Raw genomic sequence first — 26,904 nt, 5'->3', positions numbered from 1 at the left:
TTATCCTGTACTGATCCTGAGTTACATCCTGTATTATATCCCAGAGCTGCACTCACTATTCTGCTGCTGGTACAGTCACTGTGTACATACATGACATTACTTATCCTGTACTGATCCTGAGTTACATCCTGTATTATACCCCAGAGCTGCACTCACTATTCTGCTGCTGGTGCAGTCACTGTGTACATACATGACATTACTTATCCTGTACTGATCCTGAGTTACATCCTGTATTATACCCCAGAGCTGCACTCACTATTCTGCTGGTGCAGTCACTGTGTACATACATGACATTACTTATCCTGTACTGATCCTGAGTTACATCCTGTAAATCTTTTATTTTATATATAAAAATGAAAAACATTACAACAATAAACATAAATCAAGCCATAACTTCTGGCAAAACAAAACAATAATAATAATAACAAAACAATAATACAAACTAAAAGAGACTTACAAAAATCTCCTGGCCCAGCCACACACACACCACACAATCAGCATTATAAAACAAAACCTTCACCCAATCCCACCACCTAATTTTTTTTTTTTTTTTTTTTTATATATAACTTTTTATAATAATTTTTTTTTTTTTTTTTTTTTTTTTTTTTTTTTTTTTCATAAATAACTAAAGAATACACAGCAAAAAAAAGACAAACAGGAAATAAAAACATTAAATATAACTAACTAAATCCCACGCCCATCACCCTCCCACCCAGACACTGGTCTAACGTCCAAAGTTCGCGCTATATAGTCCAGACCAGTGCCCAGGATCATATTGTCCAAATCCCGTCCACCCCCCTCCCAACCTAACACCCTAACACCAACACCCCAAAAACCAACCAAGCTATATACACATCAACTATAACTACATAAATACACACTGTACACAAAATACAAACACATTAAACATATCAACATATAACAAACCAACCACATAAAGCCCAGGTTCGGCGCCTGCAAGCCGCTACATCTCTATAACCTCAGATACAAAACAAAAATCTACAGTGTCAGCTTCAGCCCATCACCAGGAAAGGAGATGACAGACTAAGGGACACTAAAGGAGAACCCCCTCCAAAGGAGAGAGGCCCTCCCCGTGCCCCGCCTCTCATACTCCAGAGAGCGCACCTTCACCAGGTCACCCAGAATGTTCCTAACCACCTCATCCACCGGGAGGATTTTACGCTGCGTCGATACTAAACACCGTGCGTTCCACGTGTGGTACCTGACCACTAGACTGACTAAGAATAACGTGCAGCGGTCCCGGCCACCCAGGCCTCTGAATGCTCCATAGGCCCACTCCGCATAGGAGAGACCGGCCAACCCGGGCCAATGGATGGAAGCGCCCACCCGGTTGTACACCTCTGTGTTAAAGGGGCACTGAAGCAGGAAGTGGTCCATGCTCTCCAGCAGGCCACCGCACTCCTCCCGGGGACAACCCCTTTCCTCAGAGCTCCTACACTTCAGATTGTCCCTCACACACAGCTTTCCATGGAAGCAGCGCCAAGTCAAGTCCCAAAACTTCAAGGGGATCCTGATGGAATTCAAAAGACCTAAACCCACCCCAAGATCCCGACTTGGGCAATCCCTGAGGGCCAGAGGCTTCTGGAAATGGGTCAACAGAACCCTTTTGTCAAGGACTTTCCTCGACATGGTCCTGATCTCCCACATTCCCAGACCCCACCGGCGAATCACCTTCAGAACCGGGGTAGCGTAAGCCGGAAGATGCCCATGTGGTGTACGGAGATCCTTCACTCGCCCTCCTGTCTCCCATTCCTGGAAGAAAGGCCGAAACCATCCCCTGCAGGAGTATACCCACGGAGGAGCCCTCTCTTTCCAGAGGTTTGCAACATTGATCTTAAGAAAGGTATTCACTAGGAACACCACAGGGTTGACCATACACAACCCTCCTTGTCTCCTCGTGCGGTAAGTAACCTCCCTCTTGATTAGGTTCAGCCTATTCCCCCATAACAGCTGGAAGAACAGACTGTAGACCCGAGTCCAGAGGGGTTCTGGCAACATGCACACACTGCCCAGATATATCAGCAATGGGAGCAGGTAAGTTTTAATCAAGTTCACCCTTTCCCTGAGGGTCAAAGACCAACCCTTCCACTGGTCCACCTTCTGAGCGGCGATCTTAAGCCTGCCGTCCCAGTTTTGCATGGGGTAATCCCCCTGGCCAAATTCGATGCCGAGAACTTTGGCAGAGTCTTGGGGCCCTGGAAGAGTGTCCGGGAGATCAAAGCCTGGATCCCCCTCTCCCAGCCAGAGACTCTCACACTTATCCCGGTTGATCTTGGACCCAGAAGCCTCTGAGTAGCGGTCAACCTCTGACATCACCCATTGCGCCTCCCCTCTCGAGGACACAAAAACGGTGACATCATCAGCGTACGCTACCACCCTTAGAGTGGCTTCCGGTGCCGCCTGGTCCATCCCGACTCCCACCAACGGCCCACGATCAACCCTCCTAAGGAATGGGTCAATCGCGAACACGTATAGAAGTGGGCTCAGAGGACAACCCTGGCGAACACCAGACCCAACCTCAAAAGAGCGGCCAATCCAACCGTTCACAAGCGGGAAACTCTCTGCCCCTGCGTACAAAACCTTTAGCCAATTGACAAACTCCCCCGGCAGGCCATACCTCAGAAGGACAGACCAGAGGTACTCGTGGTTAACCCGATCAAACGCTTTTGCCTGATCCAAGGACAGCAAGTACCCCTTCCAGTTACCAGCCCTGCCCTGCTCCACTGCCTCCCGGACACAAAGCACAGCACTAAATGTACTGCGGCCTGGAACAGAGCAGTGCTGGGTCCCCGAAAGGAGCCGGGGCGCAAACTGCACCAGCCGATTAAACAGCACCTTTGCCAAAACCTTTCTGTCCGTATTGAGAAGCGCTATGGGACGCCAGTTCTCAATACGAGATCGGTCCTTACCCTTTGACAGGATGATCAGGGCTGACCTCCTCATTGACTTCGGCAGAGCGCCCGAGGAAAGACACTCATTGAATACCTCAGTCAAGAGGGGAACCAAGGCGTCCTTAAAGGTCTTATAAAACTCAGATGTTAAGCCATCCGGACCCGGCGATTTCTTGAGGGCGAGCCCTTCAATCGCCCGGCTGACTTCCTCTTCCCTGATCATCTCTGTCAAAACATCAAGAGAGGGGTCTACTCCTGGCTCAGGGACAGTTTCAGCCAGGAAATCCGACATCACATCCCGATCTAGATCCTTCCTGCCCAAGAGGTGTGAGTAGAAGGATCTGACGACCTCCAGAATCCCTGATCTGGACCTTTTCAGGGATCCCGTACTGTCAACCAGTCCCGTGACAACTTTACCATTCACTGACATCTTGCAGTTTCTGTAAGGGTCGGGCGAGCGGTATTTCCCGTAATCCCTCTCAAAAACCAAAGATGCGTGTCTATCGTACTGACACCTCTTCAGCAAGGATTTCACTCTGGAGATGTCCTCACGACTACCTCCAGTCGAGACGAGATGCTCGAGTTTCCTCCTCAGGCCCTGATACAGGCGGTACCTGTCCAGGCTCCTGAGGCTCGAGAGCTGGCGGAAGAATCTCGCCACCCTTTTCTTGAGCATCTCCCACCACTCTGACTTACTGCTACAAAGGCCCAGCAATGGTACCTGGCTCTGAAGAAAGTCCTCAAAGGATTGTCTTATCTCTGCTTCTTCCAGGAGAGACGAATTGAGCTTCCAGTAGCCTCTTCCCATCCGGGGGGTCTCTGTAACATTCAGAGAAAACAAAATTAGACAGTGGTCGGAGAACTCCACCTCAACAACAGAAACTGGTGAAGAAATGGCTTCCTCCTTTAAATAAAACCTGTCTATTCTAGACCTGCAGCTACCCCTATAATAGGTGAACCCCGCGTGGCCTGGGGTGTGCCGGATGTGGACATCCACCAGGCGAGCCTCACTAGCTATGCTATTAAGAGCGACGCTATCATAAGTCAGCTTGTCTCTGGAACCTCCCCTATCCTGGGACCTCGTGACAGCATTGAAGTCCCCTCCAAAGACCACCTGCCGACTTGTAAAAAGGTAGGGCTTGATCCTCATAAAGAGACACTTCCTGTCCCACTTGGACTGGGGACCATAGATGTTAATTAGGCGAAGTTCTTGTCCCTTCATGAGGACATCCAGGATCAGGCACCTCCCCATTTCTAACTCAATAACTCGTCGGCATTCTACCGGTGCGGTAAAAAGTACCGCCACTCCGCTATACGGCTCGGCCGCAAGAGACCAATAGGAAGGCCCGTGTCTCCATTCCCTCTTAGCTTTAAACACGGCCGCCAAATCTGGCAGCCTGGTCTCCTGCAAAAATAAAATGTCGGCTTCAACACGGCCGAGAAAATCAAAGGCCGCAAATCTAGCCGCATCAGACTTAATGCTGGCGACATTAATGGACACCAGCGTCAACGGAGTGGGTGCCGCCATCATGAGTGATTGAGTTAGATGGCTTTTTTCTTACTACCTCCCTTCCCTCTACTGTCCTCTGAAGATGATCCCTTTTCCCTTTTACCTTCAGAATTGGGGCAGCTTCTCTTTAATGAGATTGTGGTGTCCATATTATTACTGGCCCCCAAGGACCCACCCGGACCACCCTCTCCTTCGTCCTTGTCTCCTGACTCTGAGTCAGTCTCCCACTCTGAGGACCCAGCTTCCCCAGAGGATAGAGACTCGGCGCCCCCTGCAGGCTGCTCCGCCGCCACCTCCAGAACCCCACCCTCAGCTTCTCCTTCCGAGGAGGCGATCTCATCGAGGGTGAGGAACCGGTTGGAAAGCTCAACCAGAGGGGAGGAAGTTTTCCCTTCCTTAGGTACCTTAGATGCGCCGCGCTTTTTCTTTTTCTGCTTGCGCTTATTTTCTAGCCAAATCCTGTTATCCTCATCCATACTTTCATAATGGGAGGACGTGGAGGACATGGCACCTTTCTCGCGTTCCATCCTCCTGACCTCCTCATCCAACTCATCATCCCTCAGGGCCTCAGTAGCAAGACCAGCCTCTGAGGAAGGACCCAGGGTCACCCCAGCAACCTGAGGCTTCCCCAGTTCTCTCCCTTTTTGTCTGGCTTCAAGCCGCCTCAACTGAGAAGGTGACTTATTCTTGCTTTTCTTCACAGGCCCCTCAGCTCCTCCACCTCTGCTGGTACCTTCCCCAGCAGAAGCAACCTCATGGCTCTCCTCCACTGGGGTCACAACCGCATTGGCAAAGGAGCGAGGACAACGGCTGAAAGGGTGACCGAGCTCACCACACAGGTTACACCTAATGTCCTTACAGGATGCAGCGAGATGACCTAGCCCACCACACAAAGCGCACTTCTGCACTTGGCAGCTGGCGCTAAAGTGTGTGGGGTCACCGCACCTGTGACAGACCTTCGGCTGCCCCTGGTAGAAAATCAGGATTCTGTCCCGTCCAAGAAAGGCTGAAGAAGGAATGTGGGCGACTGTGCCGCCTGAACACTTCAACTTCATCATGAAGGTCCAGGCCCCAGACCAAATGCCAAATTCATCGCGGTTTTTCTGAGGTACCTGAACTACTTCACCATAACGACTTAGCCAAGTCATGATGTCCATGCAAGAAAGTGACTCGTTACGGGTCAAAACGGTCACCTTCTTGACTGCGTTTTGGCGAGACACTGCTTGCACAGCAAAGTCTCGCCATGCGGGCTCGTTCTTTGCCAGCTCATAATTCGACCAGAAGAGCTCTAAGCCCTCCGGCCGAACAAAGCTGACATCGAACTCCGGAGTACCATAAGGATGTATCAGGGCAAAGATGTCACTAGCCCTGAAGTTCATCTTCAGGAGGAGCTCCACCACCCTTGACCTGGGTGGGCATGCGTCACTGCCCCTCCAGCGAAGACGAACCACATTCCTACGGGAAGCTCCGGGCCCAGTTGTGGGTAAAGACCATACAGTCTCTCCCCCCCTTTTCTCTTGGAAGGCTGCCAGGCCATGCCTGTCTGTCCAGAAGGACAGATCAACCTCTCTCCCCTCTACAGTGATTGACTTTTCCCCTCTCCTGAGAGCCTCCAGAAGACGCCTTTGCAAAACGCTGTTCCCAGAGCCAGGAGACAAGGAGTTAACTCCACTTGCCCCAGCAGTGACACTCGCATAGCTCCTTATGGGAGCGGCCACCACTGGGGGTGCAGAAGGTCCAGCACGCACAACAGGATCACCCCCCTCAGCACCATTCACCACCCCCACATTCACCACACTATGTGCATTACTGCCTCGCTTCCTTGCATCACTCACACCAGCTGGGCCAGGAGGACCTGGGGTTGCCTCGGCGTCACTGGGCACTGGGGGTAGAGCCACCTCCATAGCTGATACAGCCTGAGAAGAGGCAGCTCCAACCCCGATCTTAAAGGTGCCCTCTGCCTCATTGGCATTAACCCCTTGTTGTCCAGTAGTTTTTTTAATATTTCTGCTCTGCTGCTCGCTGGATGCAAGAGGCCACTTGCCCTTGCAGACTCCGGACAGTCTTTTTGTGCCCTCTCCAGGGTCTGATGATCCAATGCAAAACAACACTTTTCCTGCGCCTTTCTCTGCAGGCTGTTCGGGATGCTTGGGAGGCGCCGCACCACAAGCCCCAGCAGCCCCATCACACTGCCGCTGCTCACCGGAGCTAGATGCAGCCACAGTGCTAGGGGCCACAGGAGCCACCGCCACTGCCCCTGGCACCGGGCCACCCCCCCCTCCCACTGGGGGGCAGCACACAGTACCAGGACCTGCTGGATCGCCCTCACTGTCCGGCCTTTCGGCCGATGCCTTCCCTGCACCATCCTTGCTACTGCAAACAAGGCTGGTGCTCTGCGCCATGATGGAACGTGGCTTTGCACTCTCCCCGCACCCTGGCACCGAGTCCACTGCAGGATTCGTGCTGGGCTGGGTAACGGGGCCTACACGACAGGCTGGCACTGCAGCCCGCCCGGAGGGAACAGGGAGGGGACGAAACACCAGATTCACCTCCTGAGACGCCTTGGTCTTCTTGGGTCTCGTCTTCTTCCTCTTTTGGTCGTCACTCGGGATATCATCACCAAAGGAAAAGTTCTGGAGGTGAACTGGAGACTCAAGCTGACGTATCTGAGCCATTAGCGCCCCCCCCTGGCCGCTGTCATCACTTTCCTCCTCCAGGTTGGCAGAGCCGCAGCCTGATGGTAATGGCGCTTGCTCCGCAGGCAGCCTGTCGTGCGAGGCCTGCTGGTGTTGGTGCAGGCCACCAGACGGACACGGCTGGTCTTCCTCATCCTCCTCATCATCGCCATCATCCGCCTGGATCTGAAGCCCCTTCAGTTTTCTTAACTGCTCCTGGCGCATGTCATCAAACCGGGCATCATTCTCCAACTTTTCACGGAACGGACCGCTGTGCTCGCGGATTAGATGTCGCTTCTCCTGCAGAGCGGTGACCTCGGCTTTTAGTCTGTCTATGGTGGTAAGTAGATCAGACTTTTTCTTTCTCTGCGTAGCCACCCCCGCTAGGGCCAAGGTCTCCCTTATCTCCTCCTGGAGCCTCCTCAGCGCTTTTCCAGCTTCCTCGTACTCACGGAGGTGCTCAGCAATCCGGGAGCCATAGATGGTAGCAGACTCCCGGGCCTTAAGATCACCCCATGCTTTTTGCACACCTCCGTGAGCACCCAGCTTTCCAGCTGAACCACCCAGCTTTCCCGCACATACATCCAGCTTTCCAGGAGGAGCACTCAGGCTGATGTCACTTGCCTTGATCTTCTGTGTTCCGGAGACCTTGCGGCTTCCCTGGGTCTTGGGGGTGGCAGCCGAGGTCACATCGCTGCGTCCTTGGCTCCGGGCAGATCTTCTTACACCCTCCGATTTGGCCGGTAACTGGCTTCTCCTGCCCCCCGCCGGCCTGGTCCGGGAGACAGGAGCCTGGGATTTTCCTGCAGGATTCATCCCACAGAACCCACTCCCTCCCTGGGGAGGAGAGAGCAGGCCTGGGTGGATGGAGATTGCTCCAGGTGGTGCAGGAGCTCAGCAGCACACAACCACACCCGTCAGTAGCTCACAGCAAAATGAGTCAGCACGAACTATTCTGCTGCTGGTGCAGTCACTGTGTACATACATGACATTACTTATCCTGTACTGATCCTGAGTTACATCCTGTATTATACTCCAGAGCTGCACTCACTATTCTGCTGCTGGTGCAGTCACTGTGTACATACATGACATTACTTATCCTGTACTGATCCTGAGTTACATCCTGTATTATATCCCAGAGCTTCACTCACTATTCTGCTGCTGGTACAGTCACTGTGTACATACATGACATTACTTATCCTGTACTGATCCTGAGTTACATCCTGTATTATACCCCAGAGCTGCACTCACTATTCTGCTGCTGGTGCAGTCACTGTGTACATACATGACATTACTTATCCTGTACTGATCCTGAGTTACATCCTGTAGATCTTTTATTTTATATAAAAGTAAAAAACATAACAATACAAACAAAACATAACATACAATATCTTACTTACTGGTCCAGCCATATTCACACCTAGTAAAAACAATAACTTACAATACACCGAAATGAATAACACCAAATACTACAACCCCCACCCAACCGATTATCACAACCTAAACCAAACCAATAAACAATAAGACAAGCCACACCCACAAATAAAACATAAATGACTATAAATATACATAAACCCACCCCACACCCTCTAATAACAAAACACCCCACACAGATCACATCCCACACCCATTTATTTATTTATTTATTTATTTTTTTTTTTTTTTAAATATATAATAACAAATACACACAACACTACACTAAACTAAATCCCTCGCCCGCACCCTCCCCTTCCCCCCAGACACTGGTCTAACGTCCAAAGTTTGCGTTAAGTAGTCCAGACCAGTGCCCAGGGTCATAGAGTCCAAATCAGTTCGTAAATCCCACCACCATCACCCCCCTCCCAACCTAACACTTATCCCAAACCCCACTATATACAATATATACAATATATACAGTATTTACAACACAACATAAAGAAAACAGAATACAAATAAAATCTCAACAACATCAATCAAAACCACATAAAGCCCAGGTTCGGTGCCTGCAAGCCCAACATCACTATAACCTCAGGACACAAAACACAAATCTACAGTGTCAGCTTCAGCCCAACACCAGGAGAGGAGATGACAGACTAAGGGACACTAAAGGAGAACCCCCTCCAAAGGAGAGAGGCCCTCCCCGTGCCCAGCCTCTCATACTCCAGAGAGCGCACCTTCACCAGGGGGGAGAGGACAGACTAAGGGACACTAAGGAGAGAGGCCCTCCCCGTGCCCAGCCTCTCATACTCCAGAGAGCGCACCTTCACCAGGGGGGGAGAGGACAGACTAAGGGACACTAAGGAGAGAGGCCCTCCCCGTGCCCAGCCTCTCATACTCCAGAGAGCGCACCTTCACCAGGAGGGAGAGGACAGACTAAGGGACACTAAGGAGAGAGGCCCTCCCCGTGCCCAGCCTCTCATACTCCAGAGAGCGCACCTTCACCAGGAGGGGAGAGGACAGACTAAGGGGCACTAAGGAGAGAGGTCCTCCCCGTGCCCAGCCTCTCATACTCCAGAGAGCGTACCTTCACCAGGAGGGGAGAGGACAGACTAAGGGACACTAAGGAGAGAGGTCCTCCCCGTGCCCAGCCTCTCATACTCCAGAGAGCGCACCTTCACCAGGAGGGGAGAGGACAGACTAAGGGACACTAAGGAGAGAGGCCCTCCCTGTGCCCAGCCTCTCATACTCCAGAGAGCGCACCTTCACCAGGAGGGGAGAGGACAGACTAAGGGACACTAAGGAGAGAGGCCCTCCCCGTGCCCAGCCTCTCATACTCCAGAGAGCGCACCTTCACCAGGAGGGAGAGGACAGACTAAGGGACACTAAGGAGAGAGGTCCTCCCCGTGCCCAGCCTCTTATACTCCAGAGAGCGCACCTTCACCAGGGGGAGAGGACAGACTAAGGGACACTAAGGAGAGAGGTCCTCCCCGTGCCCAGCCTCTCATACTCCAGAGAGCGCACCTTCACCAGGAGGGAGAGGACAGACTAAGGGACACTAAGGAGAGAGGTCCTCCCCGTGCCCAGCCTCTCATACTCCAGAGAGCGCACCTTCACCAGGAGGGGAGAGGACAGACTAAGGGACACTAAGGAGAGAGGTCCTCCCCGTGCCCAGCCTCTCATACTCCAGAGAGCGCACCTTCACCAGGAGGGAGAGGACAGACTAAGGGACACTAAGGAGAGAGGTCCTCCCCAGCCCAGCCTCTCATACTCCAGAGAGCGCACCTTCACCAGGAGGGGAGAAGACAGACTAAGGGACACTAAGGAGAGAGGCCCTCCCCGTACCCAGCCTCTCATACTCCAGAGAGCGCACCTTCACCAGGTCACCCAGAATGTTCCTAACCACCTCAACCACCGGGAGGATTTTACGCTGCGTCGATACTAAACACCGTGCGTTCCACGTGTGGTACCTGACCACTAGACTGACTAGGAATAACGTGCAGCGGTCCCGGCCACCCAGGCCTCTGAATGCTCCATAGGCCCACTCCGCATAGGAGAGACCGGCCAACCCGGGCCAATGGATGGAAGCGCCCACCCGGTTGTACACCTCTGTGTTAAAGGGGCACTGAAGCAGGAAGTGGTCCATGCTCTCCAGCAGGCCACCGCACTCCTCCCGGGGACAACCCCTTTCCTCAGAGCTCCTACACTTCAGATTGTCCCTCACACACAGCTTTCCATGGAAGCAGCGCCAAGTCAAGTCCCAAAACTTCAAGGGGATCCGGATAGAATTCAATAAACTCAAACCCACCCCCAGATCCCGACTTGGGCAATCCCTGAGGGCCAGAGGCTTCTGGAAATGGGTCAACAGAACCCTCTTGTCAAGGACTTTCCTCGACATGGTCCTGATCTCCCACATTCCCAGACCCCACCGGCGAATCACCTTCAGAACCGGGGTAGCGTAAGCCGGAAGATGCCCATGCGGTGTACGGAGATCCTTCACTTGCCCTCCTGTCTCCCATTCCTGGAAGAAAGGCCGAAACCATCCCCTGCAGGAGTATACCCACGGAGGAGCCCATCCCCTGCAGGAGTATACCCACGGAGGAGCCCATCCCCTGCAGGAGTATACCCACGGAGGAGCCCATCCCCTGCAGGAGTATACCCACGGAGGAGCCCTCTCTTTCCAGAGGTTTGCCACATTGATCTTAAGAAAGGTATTCACTAGGAACACCACAGGGTTGACCATACACAACCCTCCTTGTCTCCTCGTGCGGTAAGTAACCTCCCTCTTGATTAGGTTCAGCCTATTCCCCCATAACATCTGGAAGAACAGACTGTAGACCCGAGTCCAGAGGGGTTCTGGCAACATGCACACACTGCCCAGATATATCAGCAATGGGAGCAGGTAAGTTTTAATCAAGTTCACCCTTTCCCTGAGGGTCAAAGACCAACCCTTCCACTGGTCCACCCTCTGAGCGGCAATCTTAAGCCTGCCATCCCAGTTTTGCATGGGGTAATCCCCCTGGCCAAATTCGATGCCGAGAACTTTGGCAGAGTCTTGGGGCCCTGGAAGAGTGTCCGGGAGATCAAAGCCTGGATCCCCCTCTCCCAGCCAGAGACTCTCACACTTATCCCGGTTGATCTTGGACCCAGAAGCCTCTGAGTAGCGGTCAACCTCTGACATCACCCATTGCGCCTCCCCTCCCGAGGACACGAAAACGGTGACATCATCGGCATACGCTACCACCCTCAGAGTGGCTTCCGGTGCTGCCCGATCCATCCCGACTCCCACCAACGGCCCACGATCAACCCTCCTAAGGAATGGGTCAATCGCGAACACGTACAGTAGTGGGCTCAGAGGACAACCCTGGCGAACACCAGACCCGACCTCAAAAGAGCGGCCAATCCAACCGTTCACAAGCGGGAAACTCTCTGCCCCTGCATACAAAACCTTTAGCCAATTGACAAACTCCCCCGGCAGGCCATACCTCAGAAGGACAGACCAGAGGTACTCGTGGTTAACCCGATCAAACGCTTTTGCCTGATCCAAGGACAGCAAGTACCCCTTCCAGTTACCAGCCCTGCCCTGCTCCACTGCCTCCCGGACACAAAGCACAGCACTAAATGTACTGCGGCCTGGAACAGAGCAGTGCTGGGTCCCCGAAAGGAGCCGGGGCGCAAACTGCACCAGCCGATTAAACAGCACCTTTGCCAAAACCTTTCTGTCCGTATTGAGAAGCGCTATGGGACGCCAGTTCTCAATACGAGATCGGTCCTTACCCTTTGACAGGATGATCAGGGCAGACCTCCTCATTGACTTCGGCAGAGCGCCCGAGGAAAGACACTCATTGAATACCTCAGTCAAGAGGGGAACCAAGGCGTCCTTAAAGGTCTTATAAAACTCAGATGTTAAGCCATCCGGACCCGGCGATTTCTTGAGGGCGAGCCCTTCAATCGCCCGGCTGACTTCCTCTTCCCTAATCATCTCTGTCAGAACATCAAGAGAGGGGTCTACTCCTGGCTCAGGGACAGTTTCAGCCAGGAAAGCCGACATCACATCCCGATCTAGATCCTTCCTGCCCAAGAGGTGCGAGTAGAAGGATCTGACGACCTCCAGAATCCCTGATCTGGACCTTTTCAGGGATCCCGTACTGTCAACCAGTCCTGTGACAACTTTACCATTCACTGACATCTTGCAGTTTCTGTAAGGGTCGGGCGAGCGGTACTTCCCGTAATCCCTCTCAAAAACCAAAGATGCGTGTCTATCGTACTGACACCTCTTCAGCAAGGATTTCACTCTGGAGATGTCCTCACGACTACCTCCAGTCGAGACGAGATGCTGGAGTTTCCTCCTCAGGCCCTGATACAGGCGGTACCTGTCCAGGCTCCTGAGGCTCGAGAGCTGGCGGAAGAATCTCGCCACCCTTTTCTTGAGCATCTCCCACCACTCTGACTTACTGCTACAAAGGCCCAGCAATGGTACCTGGCTCTGAAGAAAGTCCTCAAAGGATTGTCTGATCTCCGCTTCTTCCAGGAGAGACGAATTGAGCTTCCAGTAGCCTCTTCCCATCCGGGGGGTCTCTGTAACATTCAGAGAAAACAAAATTAGACAGTGGTCGGAGAACTCCACCTCAACAACGGACACTACTGAAGAGATGACATGCAGCTACCCCTATAATAGGTGAACCCCGCGTGGCCTGGGGTGTGCCGGATGTGGACATCCACCAGGCGAGCCTCACTGGCTATGCTATTAAGAGCGACGCTATCATAAGTCAGCTTGTCTCTGGAACCTCCCCTATCTTGGGACCTCGTGACAGCATTGAAGTCCCCTCCAAAGACCACCTGCCGACTTGTAAAAAGGTAGGGCTTGATCCTCATAAAGAGACACTTCCTGTCCCACTTGGACTGGGGACCATAGATGTTAATTAGGTGAAGTTCTTGTCCCTTCATGAGGACATCCAGGATCAGGCACCTCCCCATTTCTAACTCAATAACTCGTCGGCATTCTACCGGTGCGGTAAAAAGGACCGCCACTCCGCTATACGGCTCGGCCGCAAGAGACCAATAGGAAGGCCCGTGTCTCCATTCCCTCTTAGCTTTAAACACGGCCGCCAAATCTGGCAGCCTGGTCTCCTGCAAAAATAAAATGTCGGCTTCAACACGGCCGAGAAAATCAAAGGCCGCAAATCTAGCCGCATCAGACTTAATGCTGGCGACATTAATGGACGCCAGCGTCAACGGAGTGGGTGCCGCCATCATGAGTGATTGAGTTAGACGGCTTTCTTTTTACCCTTCTTACCACCACCCTCGGGAAATGAACACCCCCTTTTTAGACATATTGTGGTGTCCATCTCCCGCACCTCTGATGCTTCAGAGGCAGATCCAGGACCTGCCTCCTCATCCTCGTCTCCAGACTCTGGGCCAGTCTCCCCTCCTGAGGACCCTGACTCCCCAGGGGGAGACTCGGCACCTCCTGCAGGCTCCGCCACCTCTGGCCCTTCGCCCTCAGCCCCTCCATCGGCAGGAGAGGCTCCATCCAGGGCCAGGAATCGATTTGAAAGTTCGACCAGCGGGGGGTCGGTTGCACCTTCCTTGGGTACCTTAGTCAGGGAGGGAGAAGATCTTACACCTCCCTTCTTTTTACCCTTTTTCTTCTTTTTGGCGCCACGCTTACGCTTTTCCTCTAGCCACGCCCTATTATCCTCATCCATACTCTCATAATGGGAGGAGTCTGAGGACGTGGCACCTTCCTCTCTCACGATCCTCCTGACCTCCTCATCCAGTACATCCTCCCCTGGGGCCTCAGCGACAGGTGTGGTCTCTAGGAGAGCGCCAGAGGTTGTCCCAGCAGCCCGGGACTCCCCCCGCTCTCTCTCCTGTTGACGCTTCTCTAGACGCCTTAGCTGGGCAGGCGTCTTTTTCCTGTCTTTCTTCCCTGGCCCCTCCATTCCTCTGCCTCTGCTAGTCCCCTCCCCAGCAGATTCAGCCTCATGGCTTTCATCCGCTGAGGCTGAGCCTGCATTAGCGAAGGAAAGAGGACAACGACTGTACGGGTGACCGAGATCACCACACAGGTTACACCTAATCTGCCCTGTACAGGATGCAGCGAGATGGCCGACACCCCCACACAACGCACACTTCTGCACGGTGCAGTTTGCGCTGAAATGTGTGGGGTCACCGCACCTGTGACACAGCTTAGGCTGCCCCCGGTAGAAGATCAGGATCCGATCCCTCCCCAGGAAGGCTGATGAAGGGATGTGGGCGACTGAGTTACCTGAACGCCTCAACTTCACCATGAAGGTCCAGGCCCCTGACCAGATACCATACTCGTCACGATTTTTCTCTGGTAATCCCAGCACCTCTCCATAACGATTCATCCAGGTCATGATGTCAAAGCAAGATAGTGATTCGTTACGGGTAAGAACGGTCACTTTCTTGACTTCGCTCTGGCGGGACACTGCTTGCACAGCAAAGTCCCGCCACTCGGGCTCGTTGTATCTCAGCTCATAGTTGGACCAGAAGAGCTCAAGCCCCTCCGGCCGAACAAAGCTGACATCAAACTCAGATGTACCATAGGGATGGATCAAGGCAAAGATGTCAGCCGCCTTGAAGTCCATCTTCAGCAGCAGCTCAACTACCCGTGCCCGAGTGGGACACACATCACTGCCACGCCACCGAAGACGGACCACATTCCTACGGTTAGCACCCGGCCCGGTTGTCGGGAGCGACCATGATGTCTCCCTGCCTCTTTGCTCTCGGAAGGCAGACAGGCCGTGCCTCTCTATCCAAAACGACAAATCAACCTCCTGCCCCGCTACATTGATCGTCCTTTCTCCCTTCTGTAAGGCCTGCAGGAGGCGCCGTTGCAAAAAGCCGTCCCCAGAGCCCAGAGACGAGGATGATGGACCCCTACTTCCCCCAGCAGCGACACTGGCATAGCTCTTAATAGGGGCCGCCACTGGGGGAGCAACTGGACCAACCCCTGCACCCACCACATTAACACTACCCACCTGCATGTTACACTCAGCCACGCCACCCGCACCACCAGTCACTCCATCACCCACCCCCATAACTGGTAACGGTTCTCCACCACTCACACCATTCACACCAGCCACCACAACATTACTGACTCCACTCACACTGGCTGGACCAGCAACAACATTATGGGACATGACCACCTCCGCATCTTCAGGCACAAGGGACGGGGGTCTCCTCGCAGAGCATCGCCCAGAGGGGACCCCACCTTGTGTCACACTTGTGCCCTCCACATCATCGGTAGCAGATGTTATTTTACTTTTCTTAGAGGAAGGTAGGAGTCGCCGCTGATCTTTGGCCGGTATGTGGCACCGCTGATCCCCACCTTCCTCAGCACTCCTCTGCAGACTGTCTCCAACACCAACACAAAATAGGACTTTAGGTTTGGGAGGTCCGGAGCCCTCAGCCTCAGCGACCCCTCCATGCTGCCGCCGCTCCATAACCAAGTGATCAGTGGCAACAGCATGAAGAGACGCCGAGGCACCGGAAGCTGCCACCAGTGCCGGGCTGTCCCCCCCTCCCACTGAGGGACGCACCACAGCACTGGATTTCGATGGTATCGCCACTGCCGAGCCGCCCTTACTGTCCGGCCTCACGGCCGATGCCTCCCCTGCTCCCCCACTGTTACCACAGACAGAGACGGAGCCCATCGCCACATCAGATGTCACACCTGTAATCTCCCCGCTCCCTGGCACTGAGTCCACTGCAGGACCCGCGCTGGGCTGGGTAACGGGGCTCGCACAGTGAGCTGACCCTGCGGCCGACTCGGGTTTTACGGGGAGGGGGCTGTAGACTAGACTCACCACTTCCACGGATTTGGTCTTCTTCTTTCGTGGTTTGCTGCCCCCCGGTGCATCCTCCGGCAGATCGTCTCCAAAAGTAAAGTCCTGGAGGTGCACAGGGGACTCGAGCCGTCGGATCTCCTCCATCAGCGCCCCTCCCTGGTGGCTGTCACTATCCTCACCCGGGCCGGCAGAACCGCAGGCAGATGACATAGCCGCTTGTCCTGCATGGGGCCCACTGCACGGCACCGGACTTTCCTCCTCCGTCTGACTCTCAGGCTGAAGCCCCATCATCCGCCTCTGCTTCTCCTCCTCCATCTCCCGGAACCGCTCATCATTAAGGATCTTTTCTTTAAACGGACCGCTCCTCTCCAGCAGGTAAGCCTTCCTCTCCTCCAAGGCCTGGATGTCAGTCTGGAGCCTGGAAATCTCTGCCATAATCTGCTCCTTTTTCCTCTTTGGGGCAGAGCTTGCCCTGGCATGGGCGCACCGGAGCTCCTCCCGCAGTCTCCTCACCGTCTTGCTGGCTTCTTCGTACTCAGAGAGGTGGCCCAGAGCCCGGGAGGCATAGGTGGAAATAGACTCCCGGGTCCTCAGCATTCCCCAGCCCTCTTCACTGAGGTCAGCCTCACCTCTCTGAGCACTCAGCTTTCCTGCGGTATCCAGCTTTTCCGAAGTACCCAGCTTTCCCGAGGTATCCATCTTTTCTGAGGTCTTGCTGCTTTTTGAAGCCTTAGCTGGCCTGGAGGTACTTGGAGCAGCATTGCTGCTGTTCCTTGCAGATCTTCTCACCCCCAAGGCTTCCGCAGCGCTGGCCGGTTCCTGGCTACCCCTGCCCCCCGCCGGCCTAGACCAGGAAGCAGGAGCCTGGGACTTGCTGCCCTGGCTCATGCCTGAAAACCCACTCCCTCCCTGGGAGAGGAGAGAGCAGGCCCCAGGTGGAGGTGGTTTTCCCTGGAGCTCAGGAGCAGCAGCAGCACACAGCCTCTCACAGCAACAGACAGCTAACGAGGTAACGAGCAACACCAGAGATGCACTCACTATTCTGCTGCTGGTGCAGTCACTGTGTACATACATGACATTACTTATCCTGTACTGATCCTGAGTTACATCCTGTATTATACCCCAGAGCTGCGCTCACTATTCTGCTGCTGGTGCAGTCACTGTGTACATACATGACATTACTTATCCTGTACTGATCCTGAGTTACATCCTGTATTATACTCCAGATCTGCACTCACTATTCTGCTGCTGGTGCAGTCACTGTGTACATACATGACATTACTTATCCTGTACTGATCCTGAGTTACATCCTGTATTATACCCCAGAGCTGCACTCACTATTCTGCTGCTGGTGCAGTCACTGTGTACATACATGACATTACTTATCCTGTACTGATCCTGAGTTACATCCTGTATTATACCCCAGAGCTGCACTCACTATTCTGCTGCTGGTGCAGTCACTGTACATACATGACATTACTTATCCTGTACTGATCCTGAGTTACATCCTGTATTATACCCCAGAGCTGCACTCACTATTCTGCTGCTGGTGCAGTCACTGTGTACATACATGACATTACTTATCCTGTACTGATCCTGAGTTACATCCTGTATTATACTCCAGAGCTGCACTCACTATTCTGCTGCTGGTGCAGTCACTGTGTACATACATGACATTACTTATCCTGTACTGATCCTGAGTTACATCCAGTATTATACCCAGAGCTGCACTCACTATTCTGCTGCTGGTGCAGTCACTGTGTACATACATGACATTACTTATCCTGTACTGACCCTGAGTTACATCCTGTATTATACTCCAGAGCTGCACTCACTATTCTGCTGCTGGTGCAGTCACTGTGTACATACATGACATTACTTATCCTGTACTGATCCTGAATTACATCCTGTATTATACTCCAGAGCTGCACTCACTATTCTACTGCTGGTGCAGTCACTGTGTACATACATGACATTACTTATCCTGTACTGATCCTGAGTTACATCCTGTATTATACCCCAGAGCTGCATTCACTATTCTGCTGCTGGTGCAGTCACTGTGTACATACATGACATTACTTATCCTGTACTGATCCTGAGTTACATCCTGTATTATACCCCAGAGCTGCACTCACTATTCTGCTGCTGGTGCAGTCACTGTGTACATACATGACATTACTTATCCTGTACTGATCCTGAGTTACATCCTGTATTATACCCCAGAGCTGCACTCACTATTCTGCTGCTGGTGCAGTCACTGTGTACATACATGACATTACTTATCCTGTACTGATCCTGAGTTACATCCTGTATTATACCCCAGAGCTGCACTCACTATTCTGCTGCTGGTGCAGTCACTGTGTACATGCATGACATTATTTATCCTGTACTGATCCTGAGTTACATCCTGTATTATACCCCAGAGCTGCACTCACTATTCTGCTGCTGGTGCAGTCACTGTGTACATACATGACCATTACTTATCCTGTACTGATCCTGAGTTACATCCTGTATTATACCCCAGAGCTGCACTCACTATTCTGCTGCTGGTGCAGTCACTGTGTACATACATGACCATTACTTATCCTGTACTGATCCTGAGTTACATCCTATATTATACCCCAGAGCTGCACTCACTATTCTGCTGCTGGTGCAGTCACTGTGTACATACATGACATGACTTATCCTGTACTGATCCTGAGTTACATCCTGTATTATACCCCAGAGCTGCACTCACTATTCTGCTGCTGGTGCAGTCACTGTGTACATACATGACCATTACTTATCCTGTACTGATCCTGAGTTACATCCTGTATTATACCCCAGAGCTGCACTCACTATTCTGCTGCTGGTGCAGTCACTGTGTACATACATGACATTACTTATCCTGTACTGATCCTGAGTTACATCCTGTATTATACCCCAGAGCTGCACTCACTATTCTGCTGCTGGTGCAGTCACTGTGTACATGCATGACATTACTTATCCTGTACTGATCCTGAGTTACATCCTGTATTATACCCCAGAGCTGCACTCACTATTCTGCTGCTGGTGCAGTCACTGTGTACATACATGACATTACTTATCCTGTACTGATCCTGAGTTACATCCTGTATTATACCCAGAGCTGCACTCACTATTCTGCTGCTGGTGCAGTCACTGTGTACATACATGACATTACTTATCCTGTACTGATCCTGAGTTACATCCTGTATTACACCCCAGAGCTGCACTCACTATTCTGCTACTGGTACAGTCACTGTGTACATACATGACATTACTTATCCTGTACTGATCCTGAGTTACATCCTGTATTATACCCCAGAGCTGCACTCACTATTCTGCTGCTGGTGCAGTCACTGTGTACATACATGACATTACTTATCCTGTACTGATCCTGAGTTACATCCTGTATTATACCCCAGAGCTGCACTCACTATCTGCTGCTGGTGCAGTCACTGTGTACATACATGACATTACTTATCCTGTACTGATCCTGAGTTACATCCTGTATTATACTCCAGAGCTGCACTCACTATTCTGCTGCTGGTGCAGTCACTGTGTACATACATGACATTACTTATCCTGTACTGATCCTGAGTTACATCCTGTATTATACCCCAGAGCTGCACTCACTATTCTGCTGCTGGTGCAGTCACTGTGTACATACATGACATTACTTATCCTGTACTGCTCCTGAGTTACATCCTGTATTATACCCCAGAGCTGCACTCACTATTCTGCTGCTGGTGCAGTCACTGTACATACATGACATTACTTATCCTATACTGATCCTGAGTTACATCCTGTATTACACCCCAGAGCTGCACTCACTATTCTGCTGCTGGTGCAGTCACTGTGTACATACATGACATTACTTATCCTGTACTGATCCTGAGTTACATCCTGTATTACACCCCAGAGCTGCACTCACTATTCTGCTGCTGGTGCAGTCACTGTGTACATACATGACATTACTTATCCTGTACTGATCCTGTTACATCCTGTATTATACCCCAGAGCTGCACTCACTATTCTGCTGCTGGTGCAGTCACTGTGTACATACATGACATTACTTATCCTGTACTGATCCTGAGTTACATCCTGTATTATACTCCAGAGCTGCACTCACTATTCTGCTGCTGGTGCAGTCACTGTGTACATACATGACATTACTTATCCTGTACTGATCCTGAGTTACATCCTGTATTATATCCCAGAGCTGCACTCACTATTCTGCTGCTGGTGCAGTCACTGTGTACATACATGACATTACTTATCCTGTACTGATCCTGAGTTACATCCTGTATTATACCCCAGAGCTGCACTCACTATTCTGCTGCTGGTGCAGTCACTGTGTACATACATGACATTACTTATCCTGTACTGATCCTGAGTTACATCCTGTATTACACCCCAGAGCTGCACTCACTATTCTGCTGCTGGTGCAGTCACTGTGTACATACATGACATTACTTATCCTGTACTGATCCTGTTACATCCTGTATTATACCCCAGAGCTGCACTCACTATTCTGCTGCTGGTGCAGTCACTGTGTACATACATGACATTACTTATCCTGTACTGATCCTGAGTTACATCCTGTATTATACTCCAGAGCTGCACTCACTATTCTGCTGCTGGTGCAGTCACTGTGTACATACATGACATTACTTATCCTGTACTGATCCTGAGTTACATCCTGTATTATATCCCAGAGCTGCACTCACTATTCTGCTGCTGGTGCAGTCACTGTGTACATACATGACATTACTTATCCTGTACTGATCCTGAGTTACATCCTGTATTATACCCCAGAGCTGCACTCACTATTCTGCTGCTGGTGCAGTCACTGTGTACATACATGACATTACTTATCCTGTACTGATCCTGAGTTACATCCTGTATTATACCCCAGAGCTGCACTCACTATTCTGCTGCTGGTGCAGTCACTGTGTACATACATGACATTACTTATCCTGTACTGATCCTGAGTTACATCCTGTATTATACCCCAGAGCTGCACTCACTATTCTGCTGCTGGTGCAGTCACTGTGTACATACATGACATTACTTATCCTGTACTGATCCTGAGTTACATCCTGTATTATACCCCAGAGCTGCACTCACTATTCTGCTGCTGGTGCAGTCACTGTGTACATACATGACATTACTTATCCTGTACTGATCCTGAGTTACATCCTGTATTATACCCCAGAGCTGCACTCACTGTTCTCCCCTGTGTTGCAGGTCTTCCTGGATTACACTATGAAGTGTTATGAGCAGTTCATGGAGGGCCGGGACACGTTTGAGGAGAATGATGGGGAGGTTTACTCCCGGCTCAGTAAGTTCGGGGGTCTCTGTATCTGTGTGGTCTGGATGTGTAAATCTTTCCTGTAGATCTGATGCTTAGTCTTCACCATTTTGGGTTGTGTGTATGTGACCCCCTTCCTCCTCTGATTCCTCCCCGTATAGAGGACGCATACGCCGTGGAGGAGTCTCAGGTGGAGTCTCTGCAGGCCGAGGCCCGGAGGCTGACGGAGGAGATCGAGCGTCTGGAGAAGGACAAGGAGAGGGAACCGGTGAGTGGCCCCCAGCGCACCTAGAAGCCCCACCTGGGTGTTGGGGTTAGGGGAGGTGAGGGCTCTGGGTGTCTGGGTACGGGAGGAGGGGGCTCTGGGTGTCTGGGTACGGGAGGAGGGGGCTCTGGGTGTCTGGGTACGGGAGGAGGGGGCTCTTGGTGTCTGGGTACGGGAGGAGAGGGCTCTGGGTGTCTGGGTACGGCAGGAGGGGGCTCTGGGTGTCTGGGTACGGGAGGAGAGGGCTCTGGGTGTCTGGGTACGGGAGGAGGGGGCTCTGGATGTCTGGGTACAGCAGGAGGGGGCTCTGGGGTTACAGCAGGAGGGGGCTCTGGGGGTACAGCAGGAAGGGGCTCTGGGGGTACAGCAGGAAGGGGCTCTGGGGGTACAGCAGGAAGGGGCTCTGGGGGTACAGCAGGAGGGGGCTCTGGGTGTCTGGGTACAGGAGGAGGGGGCTCTGGGTGTCTGGGTACAGGAGGAGGGGGCTCTGGGGGTACGGGAGGAGGGGGCTCTGGGGGTACGGGAGGAGGGGGCTCTGGGGGTACGGGAGGAGGGGGCTCTGGGGGTACAGCAGGAGGGGGCTCTGGGTGTCTGGGTACGGCAGGAGGGGGCTCTGGGGGTACGGGAGGAGGGGGCTCTGGGTGTCTGGGTACGGCAGGAGGGGGCTCTGGGTGTCTGGGTACGGGAGGAGGGGGCTCTGGGTGTCTGGGTACGGGAGGAGGGGGCTCTGGGTGTCTGGGTACGGGAGGAGGGGGCTCTGGGTGTCTGGGTACGGGAGGAGGGGGCTCTGGGTGTCTGGGTACGGGAGGAGGGGGCTCTGGGTGTCTGGGTACGGGAGGAGGGGGCTCTGGGTGTCTGGGTACGGGAGGAGGGGGCTCTGGGTGTCTGGGTACGGCAGGAGGGGGCTCTGGGGGTACGGCAGGAGGGGGCTCTGGGGGTACGGCAGGAGGGGGCTCTGGGGGTACGGCAGGAGGGGGCTCTGGGGGTACGGCAGGAGGGGGCTCTGGGGGTACGGCAGGAGGGGGCTCTGGGGGTACGGCAGGAGGGGGCTCTGGGGGTACGGCAGGAGGGGGCTCTGGGGGTACGGCAGGAGGGGGCTCTGGGGGTACGGCAGGAGGGGGCTCTGGGTGTTGGGGGTATGGTAGGAGGGGGCACTGGGGGTACGGGAGGAGGGGGCTCTGGGGGTTGGGGGTACGGGAGGAGGGGGCTCTGGAGGTTGGGGGTACGGGAGGAGGGGGCTGCGGGTGTTTGGGTATTTGATCTTTGTCCTTGTGGTTTTAGGACCGTTTGGCCTCCATGAGGAAGCTGAAGCTCTCCCTCCAGGCCGACATACAGAAATACCAGAACTACCTGACAGAGATGGAGTCTCACTCCACATTACTGGACCAGCGAGTGAGCAGCCTGAGCGAGGAGCTGGAGGCCACAGGTGGGTGTACTGGGGGTATCCTCACACTGCTGTGCTCTGTGCTCCCTGCAGCCAGTGTTATGTACTGTCCCCGGAGAGATGTGTAATCAGACCTCACACTGCTGTGCTCTGTGCTCTCTGCAGCCAGTGTTATGTACTGTCCCCGGAGAGATGTGTAATCAGACCTCACACTGCTGTGCTCTGTGCTCTCTGCAGCCAGTGTTATATATTGTCCCTGGAGAGATGTGTAATCAGACCTCACACTGCTGTGCTCTGTTCTCTCTGCAGCCAGTGTTATGTATTATCCCTGGAGAGATGTGTAATCAGACCTCACACTGCTGTGCTCTGTGCTCTCTGCAGCCAGTGTTATGTATTGTCCCTGGAGAGATGTGTAATCAGACCTCACACTGCTGTGCTCTGTACTCTCTGCAGCCAGTGTTATGTATTATCCCTGGAGAGATGTGTAATCAGACCTCACACTGCTGTGCTCTGTGCTCTCTGCAGCCAGTGTTATGTATTGTCCCTGGAGAGATGTGTAATCATACCTCACACTGCTGTGCTCTGTGCTCTCTGCAGCCAGTGTTATGTATTGTCCCAGGAGAGATGTGTAATCAGACCTCACACTGCTGTGCTCTGTGCTCTCTGCAGCCAGTGTTATGTATTGTCCCTGGAGAGATGTGTAATCAGACCTCACACTGCTGTGCTCTGTGCTCTCTGCAGCCAGTGTTATGTATTGTCCCTGGAGAGATGTGTAATCAGACCTCACACTGCTGTGCTCTGTGCTCTCTGCAGCCAGGGTGATGTATTGTCCCTGGAGAGATGTGTAATCAGACCTCACACTGCTGTGCTCTGTACTCTCTGCAGCCAGTGTTATGTATTGTCCCTGGAGAGATGTGTAATCAGACCTCACACTGCTGTGCTCTGTGCTCTCTGCAGCCAGTGTTATGTACTGTCCCTGGAGAGATGTGTAATCAGACCTCACACTGCTGTGCTCTGTGCTCTCTGCAGCCAGTGTTATGTAGTGTCCCTGGAGAGATGTGTAATCAGACCTCACACTGCTGTGCTCTGTGCTCTCTGCAGCCAGTGTTATGTATTGTCCCTGGAGAGATGTGTAATCAGACCTCACACTGCTGTGCTCTGTGCTTTCTGCAGCCAGTGTTATGTATTATCCCTGGAGAGATGTGTAATCAGACCTCACACTGCTGTGCTCTGTGCTCTCTGCAGCCAGTGTTATGTATTATTCCTGGAGAGTTGTGTAATCAGACCTCACACTGCTGTGCTCTGTGCTCTCTGCAGCCAGTGTTATGTATTGACCCTGGAGAGATGTGTAATCAGACCTCACACTGCTGTGCTCTGTGCTCTCTGCAGCCAGTGTTATGTATTGTCCCTGGAGAGATGTGTAATCAGGCCTTTGTGTGCGTTGTTAGTAGCAGCAGGACTGTGATCTATGAGTTTATATTCCACGATTGTTGCGCGCCGGGTCCTCACACTGCTGTGTTCTCTTTCGGTTGAATACTGTAACCGTCTTGCAGAGGAAGGCGTGGAGGAGCAGTGTAGTGCAGGGAGATAAGTGCACAGCAGTGTGAGGGGCAGAGAATCCGCATAACGTCCTCTGTTCGTGTCTACTCGCATCATACATGGCGGCCATAATAATCTCCCCCCTGTGCTTTTTCGGCAGAGCTGGAAAGTGAGGCCATACGGCAGGAGAACGTGCGGCTGAAGAACATCCTGGACAACCAGAAATACTCTGTGGCCGACATCGAGAGGATCAAGTACGAGGAGAACGAGCTGCAGGAGACCATCAGTAAGCTGACCAAGGAGCTGGACCAGGAGAAGCAGCACCTGTGGAGTGAGGAGCTCAAGTACGCCAAGATCAAGGAGTCGGTAAGCGAGGGGTTAAACCGTGCAGAACCCTAAGGCCGTGTTCACACACAGAGCTGCGGATGTAATGGAAATACAATGTTAATGTGAACGCAGCCAAAGAGGACGGGTGCCACACCGCCGGCTACGAGGGGCTAGGGGTGTAGCTGCAAGACCCCCCCCACGCACACACACACACACATCACCCCCACCCCCCGCTCCCGTCCTGCATCTCTGGAGCCCCCTCACCGTCTCCTCGTTCTTCTTCCTGCAGGTGGAGACGCAGGTCGCGGAGTTCCATAAAGTGGCGCGGAAAGTGCGTCTGATCCCGTCCACCGCCGAGAACGCCAACGGCTACGACTTCCAGATCGAGTGCAACATGGACGGCGAGCAGGGAGGCCTGAACCGCTGCAGGAACAAGATCAACGTAAGTCGCATCATCCCACCCAGGGCGTAATTGGTGGAGAGGATGGGAGGGGCCACACAGCGCAGGATTCTGGGAAATACTGATCATTCACATCCTCGTAGCAAAACTGAGCTCCTAATCTTTCCTTCATCTCCCACTAGTCCCTATCCGTGGCCCTGCACATTCCTCCCACCCGTCACTATCCGTGGCCCCGCACATCCCTCCCACCAGTCACTATCAGTGGCCCCACACATCCCTCCCACCAGACCAGTCACTATCTGTGGCCCCCGCACATCCCTCCCACCAGACCAGTCACTATCTGTGGCCCCCGCACATCCCTCCCACCAGACCAGTCACTGTCCGTGGCCCCGCACATCCCTCCCACCAGACCAGTCACTAGCCGTGGCCCCGCACATCCCTCCCACCAGACCAGTCACTAGCCGTGGCCCCGCACATCCCTCCCACCAGACCAGTCATTATCCGTGGCCCCGCACATCCCTCCCACCAGACCAGTCACTAGCCGTGGCCCCGCACATCCCTCCCACCAGACCAGTCATTATCCGTGGCCCCGCACATCTCTCCCACCAGACCAGTCACTAGCCGTGGCCCCGCACATCCCTCCCACCAGACCAGTCACTAGCCGTGGCCCCGCACATCCCTCCCACCAGACCAGTCATTATCCGTGGCCCCGCACATCCCTCCCACCAGACCAGTCACTAGCCGTGGCCCCGCACATCCCTCCCACCAGACCAGTCATTATCCGTGGCCCCGCACATCTCTCCCACTAGACCAGTCACTAGCCGTGGCCCCCGCACATCCCTCCCACCAGGCCAGTCACTAGCCGTGGCCCCGCACATCCCTCCCACCAGACCAGTCACTAGCCGTGGCCCCGCACATCCCTCCCACCAGACCAGTCACTAGCCGTGGCCCCGCACATCCCTCCCACCAGACCAGTCACTAGCCGTGGCCCCGAACATCCCTCCCACCAGACCAGTCACTAGCCGTGGCCTCGCACATCCCTCCCACCAGACCAGTCACTAGCCGTGGCCTCGCACATCCCTCCCACCAGACCAATCACTAGCCGTGGCCTCGCACATCCCTCCCACCAGACCAGTCCCTATCCGTGGCCCCGCACATTCCTCCCACCCGTCACTATCCGTGGCCCCGCACATCCCTCCCACCAGTCACTATCAGTGGCCCCACACATCCCTCCCACCAGACCAGTCACTGTCTGTGGCCCCGCACATCCCTCCCACCAGACCAGTCGCTATCCGTGGCCCCGCACATCCCTCCCACCAGTCACTATCAGTGGCCCCACACATCC

General features: G+C 53.4%; 1 protein-coding gene across 1 annotated transcript in view; it reads left to right on the top strand.

Moving 5' to 3' along the window:
* NDC80 (NDC80 kinetochore complex component) overlaps window positions 1-25,601 on the top strand; it is a gene marked incomplete at its 3' end in the record, with an annotated part of 52,888 nt that extends 27,287 nt beyond the window's left edge. Inside the window, exons 8-12 of the mRNA XM_072132018.1 lie at window positions 21,581-21,674; window positions 21,806-21,912; window positions 23,191-23,335; window positions 24,993-25,198; window positions 25,449-25,601. Coding sequence (XP_071988119.1) covers window positions 21,581-21,674; window positions 21,806-21,912; window positions 23,191-23,335; window positions 24,993-25,198; window positions 25,449-25,601 — 705 coding nt within the window. The remainder of the gene's footprint in view (window positions 1-21,580; window positions 21,675-21,805; window positions 21,913-23,190; window positions 23,336-24,992; window positions 25,199-25,448) is intronic.
* Between the last annotated feature and the right edge of the window lie 1,303 nt (window positions 25,602-26,904).

This window comes from Engystomops pustulosus, unplaced genomic scaffold (assembly GCF_040894005.1).
Source record: "Engystomops pustulosus unplaced genomic scaffold, aEngPut4.maternal MAT_SCAFFOLD_204, whole genome shotgun sequence".
NCBI lineage: Eukaryota > Metazoa > Chordata > Amphibia > Anura > Leptodactylidae > Engystomops > Engystomops pustulosus.
Note: the sequence above shows the minus strand (reverse complement) of the source record. Positions and strands in the feature narration are given on the sequence as shown.